General features: G+C 47.6%; 1 protein-coding gene and 1 long non-coding RNA gene across 4 annotated transcripts in view; one reads left to right on the top strand and one right to left on the bottom strand.

Moving 5' to 3' along the window:
- The window catches only part of LOC147025855 (uncharacterized), an 86,680-nt gene that overhangs the window by 37,162 nt on the left and 30,715 nt on the right, over positions 1-18,803 (bottom strand). The window lies entirely within an intron of this gene.
- The window catches only part of MOB2 (MOB kinase activator 2), a 75,102-nt gene continuing 68,170 nt past the window's right edge, over positions 11,872-18,803 (top strand). The window contains exon 1 of the mRNA XM_085880766.1: positions 11,872-12,194. Coding sequence (XP_085736892.1) covers positions 12,157-12,194 — 38 coding nt within the window. The 5' untranslated portion in view covers positions 11,872-12,156. The remainder of the gene's footprint in view (positions 12,195-18,803) is intronic.

The following is an 18,803-nucleotide window of genomic DNA, read 5'->3' as shown; positions in this document are numbered from 1 at the left end:
TGCCGTAACAGACAGTTGCATCAGGTGTGCCTCCCCACCCCAACCCATGGAACATGTCTGTTGTCAGGGTATAATAACACAGCACAGATACATGGCATTTTGCCTTGAGAAAACGGATATTTTTATACAAGGGGTCGCACCCATTCCCATACACACAGGTGGGCCCCACCCCTTCCTAAGCAAGTAACAATACATATTGGATACTTTGTAGATCACATGTAAGCAGTGTGAGAAAACTCCCAGTAGAAGAAGGAACCCAGTTCCACGATTCTGTGGACGCAAACTTCCCGGACTGGCCGGACACCCACCTCCCTCACAACACATCATATGTGGGAAAGCAAAAGTCTTGTCGTCCCATCGACGAACGATGCTATAACTCACTCAGAGCCGTTGTCAGCTGTGCTGTCTTTCTGCACTAATGCCAATCATGACGTCACTTATCAATCAGGATCCTTGGGTTGCACTCCTCGAATTCTGGCTTCATTTTATGGTCTCGGACGAGCGGCATTTACAAGAGGATCATGAAGGTTATCACGCGTGACTAGTATTTGTTGAGCCAACACCAGGCAGTGGTGATATAATGTGGCACCAGGTCCTTTCAAAGTTAAAAGTTGCAGTACAGTATTGACTTTCCCAGAGAGAAGATAAGCCAACAAAGATAAACGAGCTGCTGTGAAGGTTTGCGAGCAATTTTAGGGTGATGACCACCATTTGTTTCACAACCTGGGAAAAATATCCGCTGAGAGCTCATTTACATGGACGGGTGCCATTTGTCTATCACCTCCTTGTCGGTTAGTGTGCCTCTGGTTGTGACCGACGTCAAACGTTCCTGATTCAAATGCAGAATGATGGGATGTAAAACATCCACAGGAGGGCCTGATTTCAGGAGCAGCCAACGACATCATCAATGAGATGCCAATTGATCTGCTAATGAGAAGGTCACACGAAAGGTCCTCAACAATGAGTGAAAGGAAGGGATGGATCGATTACATTTGTGCAGGAGTTTGGCCTTTGTGCTGGAAAAACAAAGGAATTGTCTTTCCGTTCTCTGGGTAATTCATGGTGGTTATTAGCCCCACAGCAGATCGAAATGGTGACCCCTCCGAAAGGGATTTATACCGGCAAAGCAGCAGTAAAATGCACTGGATGGTTTGCAGTTGCCTTCCAATTTGGGTCAGGACTTTAACTTGAAATCACTAAATTACAGAAACTCAACAAATGGAACTGTGAACTCACAACCCTGTCTATACTCAAGCAAGAACAACTAACTTTCAATGATGGATCATTTGTCAGACAACGCACTTTTCAGCAAGGCCATGCATGCATTGATCGATTAAATACCTTGCACCGTAAAAGCAGTTACAAAGATTGCCTCTATTAAAGATAGCTGTGGAATGGTGGAGCTTAAGATTAGTAGACAATGGACGAGGTTTTTTTTTTAAAAGGGCTTCTCTGTATACGAAGCCAAGGCTCATGGAAGAGCGAGAACACTGAACGGATCAGGACGCAACCGGACAAAAGGAACAAAAGAAAGAGGGGGAAACACCAACAGTGGGGTTTAAAGATAAACTAGATGGAGACTTGGACAATAAAAGGGAAGTGGGGAGGAAAGATTGGCAGGGGAGGATTCACAGGGTGGACAAGATGGAAACAGAAGGAAACTCTCAGGAAGGAAAAACTGGTAATTTGGATGGAGGTGGGCTTGGGGTGGGGGTTAACGGTGGTAGAAAAGATCATGGTTTTGGATGGGGGAGGGTGGTTTGAGGTGTCTTGAAGACCTGGAAGGAAGAATGAGATTGAGGGTAATGTGGAAGTTGATTCCAAAAGCAGGAAAAAGAGGAATGAATGAGTGAAGGTGAGCTGTGATCATGGATTTTGGGAGTTTCACCAGAAGGGGGTTGATGGTGGACCGTGTGCACTCTGCAGAAACCTGGAGCGGACAAAGCAGGGAAGGAACAGAGGGCCCAAGACCAGAAAGGAGGTGGAAGAAGACAGAGACGTGTCTGCGATGTGAAAGTGATGGGCCATAGACTAAGCTACAACGTGGGATGATCTTTTAGGTCTTAGTTTCCACAGCGTTGAGCTCAGGAAGATTTGAGGCAGGGGCGCCAACCCAGAGGGGAGACATGTCCTCCATCAAGCTGGGAAGAGGTACTACTGTTGCGGGGCCGGGTATCGGTGGCGAGCACGACCGCTAGAGGGAGCAGTACAGTCGGCTCCACCGAACACCCGGAATTTAGGTCATGACCCTCGGATAAGTCCGGAAGGCACGGGTCCCTTACAGGACCATGTCCCTTACAGGACCACATCATGTGGCTATGCTCTCCACTTGTTTGGCTCCTGAGAAGGTCAGGGGAATGAGATCCTTTCTCGGAGCATACAAGGTTCTCGCTCGTGTTATCCCCAACTGCTCCACTCTCTTATCCCCCTTGGTTGATGCTGTGGCTGGATGCCAATCACTGGACAGAGTTGTATGGACTGATGAGTTACATGCTCCTTTCCAGAGAGCCCAAGGCACTCTTGCTTTGACCCATACAGTTACTCTTCCTCGTCCTCGTGATCAGCTATGGATTGTGACAGATGGTTCCGTAAAAAACACAGTATCAGATCCACTCTGTACATCACGCGTAATGGTAGACCTCACCTTGCGGGTTTCTTTAGCACGAAGTTACGCGGGCGCCAACCTACCTGGTTGTCATGTGAGGTGGAGGCTCTTTCCATCACTGCATAGGTAAAACACTTCAGTCCTTTCATTATCCAGTCCAAACATCATGCATCCATCCTCACAGATAGAAAGCCATGCGTACAAGCTTATGAGAAGCTCTGTCATGGTGAGTTTTCAGCAAGCCCTCGTATATCCACATTCTTGTCAACCGTCAGACGTTATCAGGCGACCGTACGGCACCTCACAGGATCTGCCAACGCCCCATCTGATTTTGCCAGCTGCAATGCACCAGACTGTGCCGACACCTCCTGTCAAATTTGTACTTTCATGAGATACGAGGAGGAGGCCATCGTCCTGCATGTGTCAGCCCAAGACATCATTTCCAGCCGTACCAAACTGCCCTTTACCAACAGAACTGCTTGGAAGGCAGTCCAGGCAGAGTGCGCAGACCTAATGCGGACTCATACCCAATTGGTTCAGGGCACCCACCCATCAAAGAAAGCAACCAACATCAAGGACGTCAAGCGATACCTCCAGGTCGCTTCAGTTTCCAATGATGGTCTAGTTGTAGTCCGTCGGGACAAGACCTTGTTCTCGGCATGTGAGTGCATCATTGTCCCACATCAGGTGGTCAATGGCTTACTTACAGCATTACACATTCAACTGGATCATCCGAGTTGCCATCAACTCAGATCTGTGATTCACCGCTATTTTTACGCTCTTGACTTGGACAGAGCAATTGACCAAGTAACCTCGAGGTGCCACCAGTGTGCTGCATTGCTCAGCGGCAGCGCACCCCACCCCATGATCAAGCAGTCCACTACCGGAAGGATGCGCTTCCACTCCCTCGCAATCGGGTGCATGGTGGTTCACTGCATACCGAGGACATTTTCCTTCAACCATTAACAAAACCACCAGATCCCCCATTCATCCCCAATGAGTTGTCTTCACCCAACAACAGTGCTGGATCCTTGCCAATCCCTATCAGCCAAGTACTACATCCTGGTTCTGGTACATCGCCGAAACTTAACACCCATGGACCTGATTGCTCCCAATCTATTGAGACCATTCGTGACACCTGTGAGGATCATCCAACGGTGTCCCCAACTGGCTGGACACCAAGATGCTCCAACTGTCTGCGCTACCAGCCCAAACACTTCAAGGATTATATTTTGGATGCTTAGAACCATATTGTGGTCACAATGCTCGCATAAATACTATCATGGGGCAGAATAATACCCAAGACCGGAGGGCAGTCTACCCGGTGATGGTCTCAACATACCTGACTATGAGTGCATGATTTCTGTGACCTCCCACATGTTAAGTGACCATTTAAGTATTTTTGTTTAAGCTTATGTACTCTTCCCCAGTATTTGTTGCCAGTTACTGTCACCTACTTTCGTTATACATAACACCGAGAATGATAGTGGATAGATAGGCGCGAAAACAAAAGAAAATGATGAAAAAAGTGGTTACGCCATTATGTTCTGTCCTCAGTGTCTGTGTGGGCATGGGGTTACCATGCAGGGGCCATTCCGGGCAAGCATGGTTTCGGCTCAGTTGGGCGCGTTGTGTGATGAGTGATATTAAAGTTGATTTCAACCTCATCAAGATTGGTGTTTTGGCCGTGGTGCTCTGCTGCGGATTCCCGTTAACCTTTGTGGTGCTTACTGCAACGCTCGGCAGTAACCTGAATGTGCGCTGAGGGCACATGACACCAATTAGCCAGCCGTCCACAGGTAAGATATCACGCAAAGTAGTGTAACCCTGCCCGGATTGACCATACCAATTTGTGTTCATGGTTGCTTAGCAACCTGCCAGTGCGTGCTAATTGGTGTTCATGGTTGCTCAGCAACCTGCCAGTGCACGGAGTTATCTGTGCCCGGCGGCCTCAGGTCCAGGCGTTTGGGAGGGACCCAAGTGCTGCTCCACGTGGCAAGCCTCGAACCCCAGATCCCTGACAATATTATTATGTCATGCATGATGGTCTAATCCTTCCAATGACCTGATGTAACATGTTAATAAATACCAACAAATACCACCCATCGCTTTGCTGACAGGAATACTTAGAGGGAGGAGAAAAAGAGGTGGGAAAGAGAGAGAGGGGGTGAGTGAAGTGGAGGGGAAAGAACGAGGGGTGTGGGAATGAGGAGGAGTGGGGGGAGGAATGGCAGCATGACATGAGAGGAAGAGAAGGAAGATGTGCGATGGAGCATGAATTGTGATTCATATGGTCTCATCAAAATGATTCTGCATAGACTAACAGTGAAGATGGAAACAAAATAATGTCTGAAATCCATTTTCTACCAGTCATGCTACAAGTACCGCCTGAAGATTAATACCACCAGGACATGTCCAGAGGTAAACACCATCGGGAGGCAAACACGGACACTTCCAGAGACAAACATCACCGAGAGACAGAGAGAGATGGATGGAGATGGATGGAGATGGTCAGTTAGCCGAGAGAAAATGTTATGCTTAATGAACAATTCCTTCCTCCTTCAAAGTCATTCCACCTCCTTGGCCCACCTTGCAAAGTCCTTCCTCGGCCCACCTGAGTTCCTGACCACTGACAAAGCTTTCGTCCGCAGCCTGATGGAGTACTCCTCTCCCCTCTGGGCTGGTGCTCCTGCCTCCCACCTTTCTTGGCTTCATGCTGTGGAAACCAAGGCATTTCATATCATTGGCATCTCCCACAATGAGGCTAAGTCTTTGGGCCTCTCACTCTCTCACCGCAGGCTGGTCGGTGGTCTTTCTGTCTTCTACCGTCTCCGCACCAGCCTCGCCCCCCACTCCCTGCTCTCTCTGCGATTTGTCCCCACCACATTTCCGCAGGGCGCTCAAGGTCCGCCAACAACCCCCTTCTGGTAAAACTACCAAAATCACGAATCGCTGCTCACCTTCACTCTTTCATTCCTCTTTTTTCCCGCCTTTGAAATAAACTCCCACACTCTATTCTTTCCCATTCTTCCCTCCAGGCCTTCAAAACAGCCATTCACCACCACCTCTTATCATCCCCCATCCAAATCCTCAATCTTTTCTGCCCCCGATTATCCACCCAAGCCCACCTCCTTCAAATTCCCTGCTTTCCTTCCTGAAAGTCCCTGTAATGTCCATCTTGTATTCCCCACATTTCCCACCCCATCTCTCTCCCTTCCACAGATCTCCTAATGTCTCTGTTCCCCCACTGTTTTGTCCTTCCCACTCCCGCCCCTCTTGCTTCATGACCCCCTTGCTGTGCGTTGTGTGTTAGCTCTCACACGAGCCTCAACAAGGTATACAAAAAAAAATGTACACGCACACACGACATCGTCAATTTTTCGGGAATCGGCAAATTGGAGTCAGTGTGATGACACAGTCCAGAGATGTGCAGAAACAATAATCTTCATAAACAGGTGGCAATCGTGTGACAGGTGGAAAAAATTTGGCTCGGTAATTTAGAAAACGTATTAACATGGCAAACGGCTCGGAAATCGGGTGTTATCAAATATATTTTGCTTTGAAACTCGCAAAGGGAAACCATATAACCTTGACCTCGAGGGAGGACTGCCAATCCTGATCTGGACACGAACTGCACCACCATCGACTGTAGGGCGCTCGGCAAGTGGCTTCAGCACTCAAGCAAGCACTCCAATGAAATGGTTGACAAGGAACGACTGGCTTGACAGGCGATGACTAGGTGATCGGTTATGGCACGTACCCATCAAAAAGAACTAAACATCGCCGATTTCTTAACATTTTCAGATTTCCATCGTTTAGTCCACGTGATCTGATGGCAGCATGAGCTGAGAGGAAGTTATTTAATTCATATTTAGTCCGCATGGAAAGACCACCGTCCTTGATGTTGCCGGTGGATGTCTTGGAACTCATCGAAGGGCGAAGAAAGAATTTTCTCTCAAAGGACACCGGATGGCGTTGATCAGTCGCAGGGCCAGGCTGAATGGCAGAGCTGAGCTGTTCAGGGAGTGGAGGCGTAAAACTGTACGTGCGCTGAGGATGGACAAGGAGGCCTATGTGCGAGGAATCTTTGAGGGGGTAGAGCATCACCTGTGGTCAAGTGATTCTCGTCCTGCTTTCAGGGGAATTCGCGCATTGCGTTCATCCAAGCCCGTCCCTCGGTCTACTGCAGTTAGAGCGGAGGGTGGCACGCTCTTGACAGAGGAGTCTGAAGTGAAGGCCCGCTGGGCCGGTTACTTTGAGTGGCTGTACTACGGTGATCCACCAACTGTCTAGTTGGATGTCAGGGGTGTTGCTATCCCTATTGCTGACCCTCCAATCAACTGTGATTCACCTTCATTTGTGCAAATGCAGTTTGCGGTGAACCACTTGAAATGGGTTAAAGCTCCTGGGATTTGTGGCATCATTTTGAACTTCCCCAGGCTGGTGGAAATGCTGTACTCGTGTCATTGCATGCAGTTCTGTGCTATGCCTGGAACACAGGCACCATCCCAACTGACTGGAAGAGGAGCCTTGTCATCTCCCTCTGGAAAAGGAGTGGTGATCGTCAGGACTGCAACAACAACCGAGGGGAGATGCTGCTCTCAGTGCCGGGCAATTTCTTTGCTTGGATAATATTGATTGGGTTTGCCACCACCTGCTTGAGCAGCAGCACCGAGAGCAATCAGGCTTTACACCAAAGAGGTCAACAATTGACCGTATCCTTGCCTTTCGGGTCCTCATCGAACGCAGACGAGAGTTTTGGCAGGGGCCGCTTACAGCCTATGTTGATCTCTGCAAAGCGTTTGATTCAGTGAATCGGGATTCCCTCTGGAGGATTCTTGGTCTTCGTGGGGTGCCACTAAAACTGATCAATCTGATCTCTGAACTGTACTCTGGTACTGAGAGTGCTATGAGATGTGATACAATCTCCAACTTATTTCCAGTTGTTACTGGAGTTCATCAGGGGTGTGTACTGTCCCACACACTTTTGATCACTAGTATGGACTGGATTCTTTGGAGGATGTTGGAGAGATCAAGCTATGGTGCATCGTTTGGGAATGTCAAGATCTCTGACCTTGATTTTGCAGATGATGCAGTCATCTTTGCAGACACTCTGGATATTCTTTTGGGGGCCCTCGAGGTGCTGAATGAGGATTCGGAGCCGCTGGGATTGCGGGTTTCCTGGGTCAAAACTAAGATCCAGGCTATCAATGACATCTTGGATGCTGCTGTCCTCTCTGTGTCTGTTTGTGGTGGGGATGTTGAGGTCACGGAGAGATTCGCTTACCTTGGTAGTGTTATTCATGTCTCTGCTGGCTGTGAGCCAGAGGTCAATCGACGTCTTGGTCGAGCCTGGGGAAACATGGATTCACTGGATCATGGGGTGTGGAGCTGTCGGTACCTGTGCATGAGGACGAAAGTCCGAGTCTTCAGGTCTTTGGTGCTTCCAGTCTTGCCCTACAGATGTGAGACTTAGACTCTGACCAGAGATCTGAGACGGAGACTTAATTCCTTTGGTACCAGGTCTCTTCAGAGAATCCTTGGCGATCGCTGGTTGGACTTTGTGTCCAACGAGCGGTTGTTGAGAGAGACTCAAATGAGATTTGTTACCTGCATAGTCGCCAGGACTGCAACAACTACCGAGGGGTGATGCTGTTCTCAGTGCCAGGCAAGGTCTTTGCTTGGATAATTATTGATAGGGTTTGCCACCATCTGCTTGATGGTCTGCAAATTACAAATTCCTGCCATCTGCTCTCATACCACCAACTCATGCTTGCGTCATCTACGGCTGTATGGACATGTGGCTCATTTTTGTGATGTTGATCCTGCTCACCAGATTCTCTCAGCGAGGGAGCCTCTTGAGTGGAGGAGGCCAATGGGCCGACCATGTGCCTCGTGGTTGCAGCAGGTTGATCAACATCTCAAGGAGATAGGGATGGGCCAGGCATCTACCTGGGGGATGGCCAGACGGAGGTCCCTGGAGTACCGGCAGGAAGTGGACGCAGCGACGCACTGCTCCGGCGCATGCTCTCATACCTGACCTGACCTGATTCTCCAAACTCAAATTATATTTAAATTACATCCATTAATTATTCCGTGAGGGTAGATCCTGGAAAATCGCATCATTTCATGCATGATAGCACTTCCAAAAGCAATGTATGGAGTGATTCCTAGTTATGTAGACAAGGCATTCGATGATATCAGTGAGGAAAGCGAAAAAAAACAAAAAACATTTTGAGCACTTTATCGTAAAGAAACCATTGTGGCGTGTTCCAAGTCAAGGCATTGTTGAGTAGGACAAGCAAAATGACGATTTAAGACCCCAGCGAGGGGCCGAGAATGCGCCTGATAAAGGATATAATTAAATAAGGCCGTTAATTATATCTTGATAAAGGGTGTTTTAATTAACCCAAACACCCAATTTACACACATTCACTCCTTTGGAGTTCCCTTAGTGTGCATGCAAAGTTTCAGGCCATTCGGTTTCATGGTTTTGGAGTTATGGAGGACAGACAGACAGACAGACACACACACACATTTATTTCTTTCGATTTAAGCGAGCTACTTGCTGAACACTGGAAAATCTGATTGGTAAAGGAACACACCCCTTCTGAACATGTCGATGTCATCATTGACAAGATTTTCATATTTTTGAGGTTTAAATAAAGACCAGCTTTTCACTTTCCTTCTTCACTGTCCGCAGCTGTTCTATTAAGTTCTCTTTACCTTCTGTCAACAGAGTGGTATCATCAGCATACCTTGGGTTGTTGATACTGTTATGAATCTGGCAGCCATGAGCACATAACAGACAGGTCCCCGTAGCTCAGTTATTTCGTTAAGTACAGTATATGTGTATAGTTAGAATCCATCCCCTGTGTCTAATGGGTGATTAAATGTTCGTGCGCTGCGGAGCTATTTTGATAGTCAGGGTTTTCTTTTACATATTCAACTACAACAACAACAACACCTTCGCTCCATCCTGACGCCATAACGCTCGCGGTGGGCGGAGTTCAACGAAGGACTTGGCGTCTCTCTCTCTCGACCAATCAGAGAGATGCGAGCGAGTTTGCCATCGTTCGGCCAATGGTAGCCAACGCAGGACAATATTACTCATCTTTCTGTTTGAGGAAAGGTCCGCCGTGACGCCCGCCACGCCCCCTGGTCCAATCAGCGGACTTGGCGCCCCTTTTGGCAAATCACAGGGGTAACGAGTGGATCGCTCGCCAAAACCATCCAGTAAGGGGGGGTGGGGGTGATGAGAGGGAGTCCCCTCCCCCCTGGACGGGGAGTGAATATAATTGTTCAGCACGATCCGACAAAGTAGTTGGGGTTTTTCTGCCGGATCGTCCCAGATCGCCTGGCCTTGCTTGCTGGCGCTCACTGCCTTGTCCACCCTCGTGCTGGTTGGCGTCCGTCCTTCACCCTCCATCCCTGGCGCTTGGAGTGGCATCGTTGTTGCGGGTTCGAGTCCCGCCGAGCCAGAACGTCGAAGACCGCACGAGGCGGACAGGTCCAAGCAAGCTCTGGTCTCCAGCTCACCTTTCTTCAAGCTGGAGGCCTTCAATAAAGACCCGACAGGGTCCGTGTGTATGTGTGTGTGTGTGTGTGTGTGTGTGTGTGTGTGTGTGTGTGTGTGTGTGTGTGTGTGTGTGTGTGTGTGTGTGTGTGTGTGTGTGTGTGTGTGTCCATGGGCCCTGTCTGATAAGTAGAAATTGTTAACTGCCTGTGTTCCTTGTACATTATTTGCCTTGCTATATTCGGATAACTCTGCCCTTCCGTGCTCCCCTCGTTCCCCAATAATTGTTCTAAATAAATTCCCCATTTTGTTGAATGTACCAACTCATCCTTGTCCTTTCTACCATTGGTTTACCACGGTGCGTATTGGGGATTAGGAAGGTCATTGTTGCCGTTATCGTGCAATCGACCCGGCAGGATTCTGGTACTCTCCGCTCGGGGTACGACTCGGATCCGGCTTGGTAACGGCCCTAATCGCGCAGATCCTGCCGAGGGTGAATTTCCCCGGTAGTTTGAACGACGTGGGTATTTAGGTATATTGAAATTGGCAATTGACCCAATCCCACGTGGTCGACCTATTGGCGATCTTCGGTCCGATAAGGGACCCGTGACCTTTTGGATTTATCTGAAAGGTACGACCTAAATTCCGGGTGTTCGATGGAGCCGACTCTACTGCTCCCCCTAGCGGTCGTGCTTGCCACCGAGACCCGGCCCCACAACAATACATCTTCCTCCAATCCCGACTCCAGCTTTCATATCATCCAACTTATATTTTTCCTAAAAATTATTCTCACCACAAATTAATCGATCAATTCTGTCCAATGATAAAGACATCATGATAATAATATTAACACGGGGGGGGGGGGGCTGCTAGGATGGCCTCGAGGTATGCACACTCTCCTCTAAGTTGTCTTGTCTGGGTTCGAATTCCGACCGAGCCGTCATCCTCGTGTTTCACAGGCAGAGTGATTCATCAATGTGTGTGCCATTTCTCAGATGGATGTTAAGCTGGGCGTCCCGTCTGCCAGCATTAGTTGGTGTCTCTCACGGTGTCCTTCAAGAAGAGTAGGTGAGCTATCGCTGGAACCATGAACAAATTGAAAATTCCAAATCCCTGCCATAATCTTAGTCGAACGTCAGGCCTGGCCATCCGGTTCGTGAAAGAATTTGTTCCAGATTCCCCAAGCCAACCCCCACAATAACGTGGGAATAATTGTGGCTGTTGAACAATAAGGATATTAACAAATCATCGTCCACATGGTGCGCAAGTACACTTGATCCCAAATCTCCCAACCCTGCCCCCCCACCCCCTTGTCGCTTCCGTCGGAAGCAGGTGAACTCGCTTTAGAAAAACAATTTCCAATGAATCACTACAGTACTACACCATAAGCTAAAGGTGATATATATTGGCAGGAATTCCCCACACGTTGAGGGTGCTGGAGGTGGTTCACCTACTCTTCACAAAAGCCACCGTGGGATCCTTAACGACCACCGACTCGTGCTAGCAGACTGGACACCCAGCTTAACGTTCACCTGAGCCTGAAGAACAGCGCACTTTACGATGCAACACCCTGCTCCCGCAAAGCACCAATCCTCCAGTTTATGGAGGAGCTGCAGGAGGAAGGGAGAAAGGAAGCAGCGGGCGGGACCCACGGTCGCCCTCCCTCCTCCAAATTCCATTGGAGATTCCTACTCCCGCCCTGATCCATCCCACCATCTCGATCTTCCCGAGCTTGTGCCGCTGGCGGAATGCCACATCATCCCGTCCGTGCGCACCAACTGCTGCTGCGAGTCCCCTCCGGTCAACGCCGCACCTTCTGGACCCTGCGCTGGGAATTCCGAGAGTACGTGACGAGGGGACGGCTGGCTGTTCGCCATAACCGGGACATCGTGCAACAGGACAACAGGTCCGATCGAGTGCACGTTTCGAGCCAATTCGCTGGACCCGTGGTCAGAAGTCCTGGTTCTCCCGGTCGAGACCCCCACCGGCACCGAAAGTGTGTTCCAAGCGCCTCCTCCGATCCATCTGGGCCACGATGCGCCTAAAACGCAACGGGTCCTACACGCTACACCGGTAAGGGTCACTGGACCGTTCACTTTGCACTAGTTACTAGTTAAGATTCCTGACTCGGTACTCACGATGTTTTGAGTATATTCTTTGATTCCCTTTGTTGTACAATCGGGGTAAATTAAGTTCTCGGGGGATCGAGAAGGTTCACCTCGTTGTGGTCGATCCGTGATCCGTGATGTTGAGACCCGAATGACACATCATGGAAATATGACAAAAAAAATTATTCTCTCCTTTTCGCCCTCCCCCCCACCCTCATTTTTTTCTCTGCCCTCTCCTTTTTTTCTCCCCTATCCCTCCTTCCACACCCAGTACACCCATACCCGTCCATCCCTTTATTCCTTTGCCCTCCTAAATTTTTTTCTCTCCCCACTAACTATCCTTTATGTTCCGTACACATAAAGGTTCCTTCTCTCTCTTGAAGTTTTTGATTGGTGCCATTGTAAAAGTTCTTGGTTGTTACTTTTTGATTTCTCGTTGTCACCTTCCAAGGGTTTTAACTTGCGCTTCAGATCTCAGTGTGGCTGCTCGTGGTCTTTTCGTCGGTGAGGTGCCCTTTTTACCACCTCAGTGATGGCTCTCTATTTGCCGTGTGGTTAAGCTTGTGCAATGCTTGTGATGTGACCCTCTTGACCCGAGCCTTGCGCATGGAATCTGACATCGACCGACACTTTAATTCACGCGTGACCTCAGGCCCCAGCGAGTGTTCAATTGTGCTTTTCATTGTGCACGCATTTGGCAGCATCCGCATGGTGCCCATCGTGGTGGCCTGATGGTGGAGAGGTCATGTGAGGTCCACACCTGTGGATGTCTGCACCGTGGGCACCTTTCTTTTCTGATGCAGTCAAGGAAGTGCAAAAGAGAAATGCTGATGCTTTTTTTTTCTTTCATTGAGGCCCAGTCACACCTTGACGTTTTAGCCAGCTTATGCCGATTTTTGAAAAATTTTGTCTAAAACGCTGGCACACGTCGAATACGTTATGGGTAAGTTTTGGAAACATTGAGAGCACACTGAAAAACACTGCCATACATCGTAGTACGCTGGCTTTCATCGTTGTACTTTGCGGTTGTCCTCAAATTTTAGCATGCTTGAAATTTTACGACTTATGCCAGCGTATGACTCACAAGTTCTGCTACGCTTGTCATAAGTTGTAGGCACGTTATGCGATCGTTGACACACGTTACTTGTAAGTTAATCATAAGTCGAAACACGTCGAGGTAATGTTTAGCGTACCCAAAACTTATTTATAACCGATGAATAAAGTGTTGTAGGCACGTTACGCGATCGTTGACACACGTCCACACACCTTACTTGTAAGTTACTCATAAGTCGAAACACGTCAAGGTAATGGTTAGCGTCAGTGTTCCAGACTCCCTGGTTTATTATTATTATTTTTTTCTTCGGCATGACGGTGATGTTGACACTTCGATTTCTAGTGCGGTTATGATTTAAATCGTTGAGCGGCAGCCTATTAATTATATTATATTATAATTATTCAAGACGTGCTCCACTTACTATGACGTATGATAGCGTACTTTAGCATTCTATTTACGTATACCAAACTTACCCATACCGTATTCGACGTGCGCCAGCGTTTTAGACGCATTTTTCAAGAGTCGGCATACGCTGGCAAGATCGCCAAGGTGTGACTGCGATGTTGACACTTCCATTTCTCCAGCAGTTATGATTTGAATCGTTGTGCGGCAGCCTTTTAATAGGCTATGCCACGTGATCGTCGGCGGTACATGCAGCGCGCTATGCATAAGTTAGACTATCGTTAGGCATAGGTTGTGAACGCCGACAACAGGCTAAGCATTCGTTGGTATAAGTTATCTATAACACAACGAAACGTTCTGTGTCCGTCACTAATATGTTATGCATACGACCAACTCGTTATGAATACGTCCGAATCTTTAAAAAAAAACATCAAAAGTTCAACGTAAGTCAGCGTTTTACATACATTTTAATACGTTGCCATTGCTGGCTAAAACATCAAGGTGTGACTGGGCCTTTCGGAAAGTATTGCACATGAAAAGTTACACACACACACACATGGATACTTTGAGACCTGGAAGGTCTTTGTTACACCTCCTGAAACCCACCAATGTGTGGAGACAGCAGCCAACAACAGCAACTTGCACACACACAAGGTAAGCATGCGCACATGCACACACCACACACGCACGTACAGTATGCACGCACACAGGTGGATACTGTGACACCTGGGAGGGCTCCTTTCCATCTTCTGAAACCTGCATATGGAGGTAACAACCAAACACACACACACACACACACACACACACACACACACACACACACACACACACACACACACACACACACACACACACACACACACACTAATATGTATCCAGCATAACTGAACTGCTGAGAGCAAGTGAGCTTGCAGTGGTATTTCAACGTACGTACATGCCAAAGGATGGCGTACTCGGTGATGCTTCGCTACCTGCAAAGTACCAGGTAAAGAGTTTATACTCGGGTCTGGAATAGAGAGCACAGACGAGACAGCTCGCAGAGCAGTATGTGACCTTTGCGCTCTCCTGCCCGCCGACGCGCGAGTCAAAAGCAAACATGAGCATAAAGCGGGTAAGAATTTTCTTGCATGCAAAGGAATTTCATAATATGTGGGAAATCCAATCAGGATGATTGTTTCAATCAATCCTTTACAAGAGAATCAGCCTTTCAGCAATGTTTTTGTTTCCCAATTTACTGATGCCACCCCCCCCCCCCGGCCCTTCCACTCCAATCACTTGTTCATTCTGCTATTATACTCCATTTGAGTTTTGCATGCAGGGTAATGCACCAATGTGTGCACAAGAATGTGGGAATCATTGGGGCTGTTAAAGAAGAAGCAGCAGTCATACAAGACATTTTTCTGCTTTTTTATTTTTATTTTTATTTTTATTTTTTTATTTAAATCCTTCTGTAGTGCGGAAGCCTTCGTAGCGATACGAAAGGTGACATTAAATGATCCCCAACCCCATTCCTTTAGTGAGTGAAGAGAAGTATTTTAGGCGTGGGGTTGACTCGGCCTGTCATCCTTCCGAGATTGGCGAAATGAGTTCCATTGTTCTGGTATCAGTGCTGAGAACAGCACTGGGCAATGCCGGGGTACCCCTGCTAGTTCTTCATAAACCTGAACTCAATCTTTCAGTGATCTATCATTGTCGACTCAAATCGGATGAACGCCTTGTCAACCTCATCTCTGGAGTACGTCCCCCCCTCCATCCTCACGCTCACCTCTAACGGCATCACCTCAGACTCCATCGAAGATGAAGCAGAATGTCTCAGTTCAAAGTGTGCTTACAAATCTCGCGCACCAATGCCATCCCACTTTGTCTCCACATTACCCCCCTCATACCCACCACCTTCTCTTTCACATAGCAAGGAGTCTTTCATTTCAGAGAAGGTATAGAAAGTTCAGTCCAGGCTTGACACTTTATCAGCGATGTGCCCAGATAGCATCGGTGCCAATGTTCTCAAATCCTGCTCTGCTGCTCTTACTTTTCCTTTGTCTGCTCTCTTCAAATATCCTCCTTTGGCCGCCTCACGTCTGCCTTGGATGAAGTACACCAACTTGACTTCCATGAACACACAAGAACAGTGCAAAAACAAATCGTCACAACTATAGGCCAGTGAGCCGAATTCCCCGAACAAGAAAAGATATGGAATCCATAATTGCTGTCGATATCAAGTCTTTTCTCCTATAAAACACCTGGATCTCTGACAAACCATCAGTTTGGATTCTGTCCCGGTCACGTAACTATGCACATGCTGCTGCTTCTCTCACAGTAATGATCCGATGCCATGAATCTCAAAGACTATCAACCTTTGAGATTCACGGCAACGGACCATTACTGAGGTTGTCACTAACCTGGACATATCTCGGAGACATTCCACAGTCTGGCATCATGCTCTACTTGTCAAGCTATTTGCCCGTAGCATACAAGACCACCATGATAACTGGATTTGCACAATCGCAGTCAACACGTCAACACAGAACCATCTCATCCCCATTGGAGATTAGATTACCTCTTGGTGATGTGTTGGGCCCAGTCTTGTTCTTCATCTACCTAAGAGACCTCTCCAATGCTCTGTAAAACCTCTCTTACTTTTTTAGATAACTTCACATTGTGTCATTCAGTACCCCCATCTCACTGACAGGTGGACAGTATCTGTGTCACTCTTCGCTGATCTGGAATTGATGACATGTGGATCTAACAAATGGAACATGTCTTTCAATCTTGGAATATCTCACAGTCTCACACTGTCGTTCTAAAAGGGTCCTCGATTTTCATGGTCAACTTCTGGAACATGTTCAGTCTTTTTAACTTGTAGGCCTCACTATCAACCATGACCTCTCTTCGACTGACCAGATTGCAAAGCTGGCCTCCATAGCCAGACACAGACTGGGCATCCTCCGTTATGCCAACTCTTTATAGTTATTCCTCAAATTTACTTTATACAGGCTGAGGAAAGCGGGCACGGAGCTGCTGCTCTGCTCTGTCCACAACACTCCTCCACCGTCCTCTATCAGGAGCCATCTCTCTCCACTCGCCATTCACCTCAACCTTTCTGACAACCCTCTTGACACAATCCTCTCATCTCAACTGTGGTTTCCCCCTTTTTCTCTTACCTCGTTCTTTCAACGCATCTGCTCTCTTTGGAAGTCTATCTTCCTCCATCTGCACCAGGTGCCCTGCCCACTTCACCCAGCTCTTTACCAATCTTCTCATCAAGCTCATCTGCCTACTGATCTCCTCCCTCCGTTTGTCCATCCTCCTTCTGTCCATCCTTTTCATTCTAACAATCCTCCTGACCCAGTTGTTTTTGCATAACTGCAGCCACTGTCATTGCTGCTCTGTTCGTGCTACTGTCTCCAGACCACATAGGAGTGCCGGGATGAAACACGACCTCCGGACATTTCCTTTCAACTTCCTGTATATCTTCCTGTCTGCCATCAAACCCATCATTCAAACCCATCTGTATCATCCTCCGTACCTCTGCCTCTGAACAATGATCATTTGTCACCATTCCACCAAGGTACACAAATGTACTTCCCTGCCGTATCTCCTTCCCATCTAACCTGATGTTCAAATTCTCTCTCTCTGCTGTCTGACACGTATTACCGTCTTGTTTCCTGTGTTCTCTGGTCTTGCTTCCTGTGTTCTCTCAGCCTTCCTACCATCATCAGCACTTCCAAGATGTTCACGTTCTTCCAGTAAACCCTTTCTGGTTAAACCTCAAAATCGAGGCGAACTGCACACCTCAAGTCTTTTGTTCCTCTTTTTTTTTCCTGTTTGTGAAACTTTTCCTGAAGCTGTTCAATCGCACTCTTCCCTCCAGGGTTTTGAGTTGGCAGGGCAGGACCATCTCATGTCATCCCCCATCCCCACCTGCAATCTTCACTACCCCCACTCAATTGACCGAACCTAACTCTTCCCTCTAACTTGCAGGTTACTGTGTTCCCTCCCCTCGCCTTATCCTATTTGTTCATTCCCTTGCTTGTTTTGCCCAACTGTGCCCCCAGCCCCCCTACTGTCAATTTGTTGCCTTTCTACCCCCATGCAAGCTTGCTCTTCCATGAGCCTCAATCTAGTGTCAGAAAAGGAATATTTAAGACCACTGGATTCAATGTCAAAAAGATTTGATGTATTTTTTGAGAGACAGTGTGTGACAGTTATCGAAATACTACAATGAAAACTGCAGCAGAAACAGGAAAACGATGAAGGGCAACTTTTTTTTTGTCTGATAAGAGATTGGAAGAGAGGGGCAGATGGTCCTAGCTGCCTGGACTCGCATTATTACATAACCTTGGTTTGGCCTCTTTGGAAACCACGTTTCAGCATTCAAAACAAGGTGTTTTCCCAATGTTCGTTTGTCGTTTCCTAATGCTCTTCTGATTAATATAAAAGTACATTGAATACCCTTGTCTTACCTGTAATACGTGTCGAGCTCCTCCATGAGCTTCCGATGAATGTACAAACTAGAACGGCACTCGGTGGAGCGCATACCTCCGCCAGGCCGAACAGTTTACATCTGTATCCCACTGATAGGTTGGCAATGCATCCACACCTTAACCAAAATCAAATCGGCTTATTATTGTCACCTTCCCAAATTATCCATTAAATTTTGTCATAACCTTTCCACAACTCTTTCAAATGTCATTCTTCATCGTTTTTGATCCCATCTCTCAACGGTGAAGAATCACCATTGAGAGATTGGTTCAATAACAATAAAATAAAAAAATAAAAAAATACTCGGATCCAGATCTGGATCTTCACCAAAATTTCATCAATTCGTCCCTGACAGACACCCAAGCTGTCCACCGAGTTTTGTCCGAATCTGCTCATATATTTTTGAGATATCCTGCTCACGGACAGACAGATGAAAAATCACTCATAGCATGACACTTGGCGAAATGGAACGGCACTCGGTAGAGCACATACCTCCGCCAGGCTGAACAGGTTAAATTTTGTATCCCACTGATAGGACGGATCTGAATCCGGACCTGAACAAAAATCGAATCGGCTTCTTTTTGTCACCGAAACAACTCTTCCACCTCGTTTTGTCACAAGTCGTCCACAACTTTT

The sequence above is a fragment of the Eptatretus burgeri genome, chromosome 5, assembly GCF_056783735.1.
Source record: "Eptatretus burgeri isolate ZD-2024b chromosome 5, Ebu_testis_v1, whole genome shotgun sequence".
Lineage (NCBI taxonomy): Eukaryota > Metazoa > Chordata > Myxini > Myxiniformes > Myxinidae > Eptatretus > Eptatretus burgeri.
Note: the sequence above shows the minus strand (reverse complement) of the source record. Positions and strands in the feature narration are given on the sequence as shown.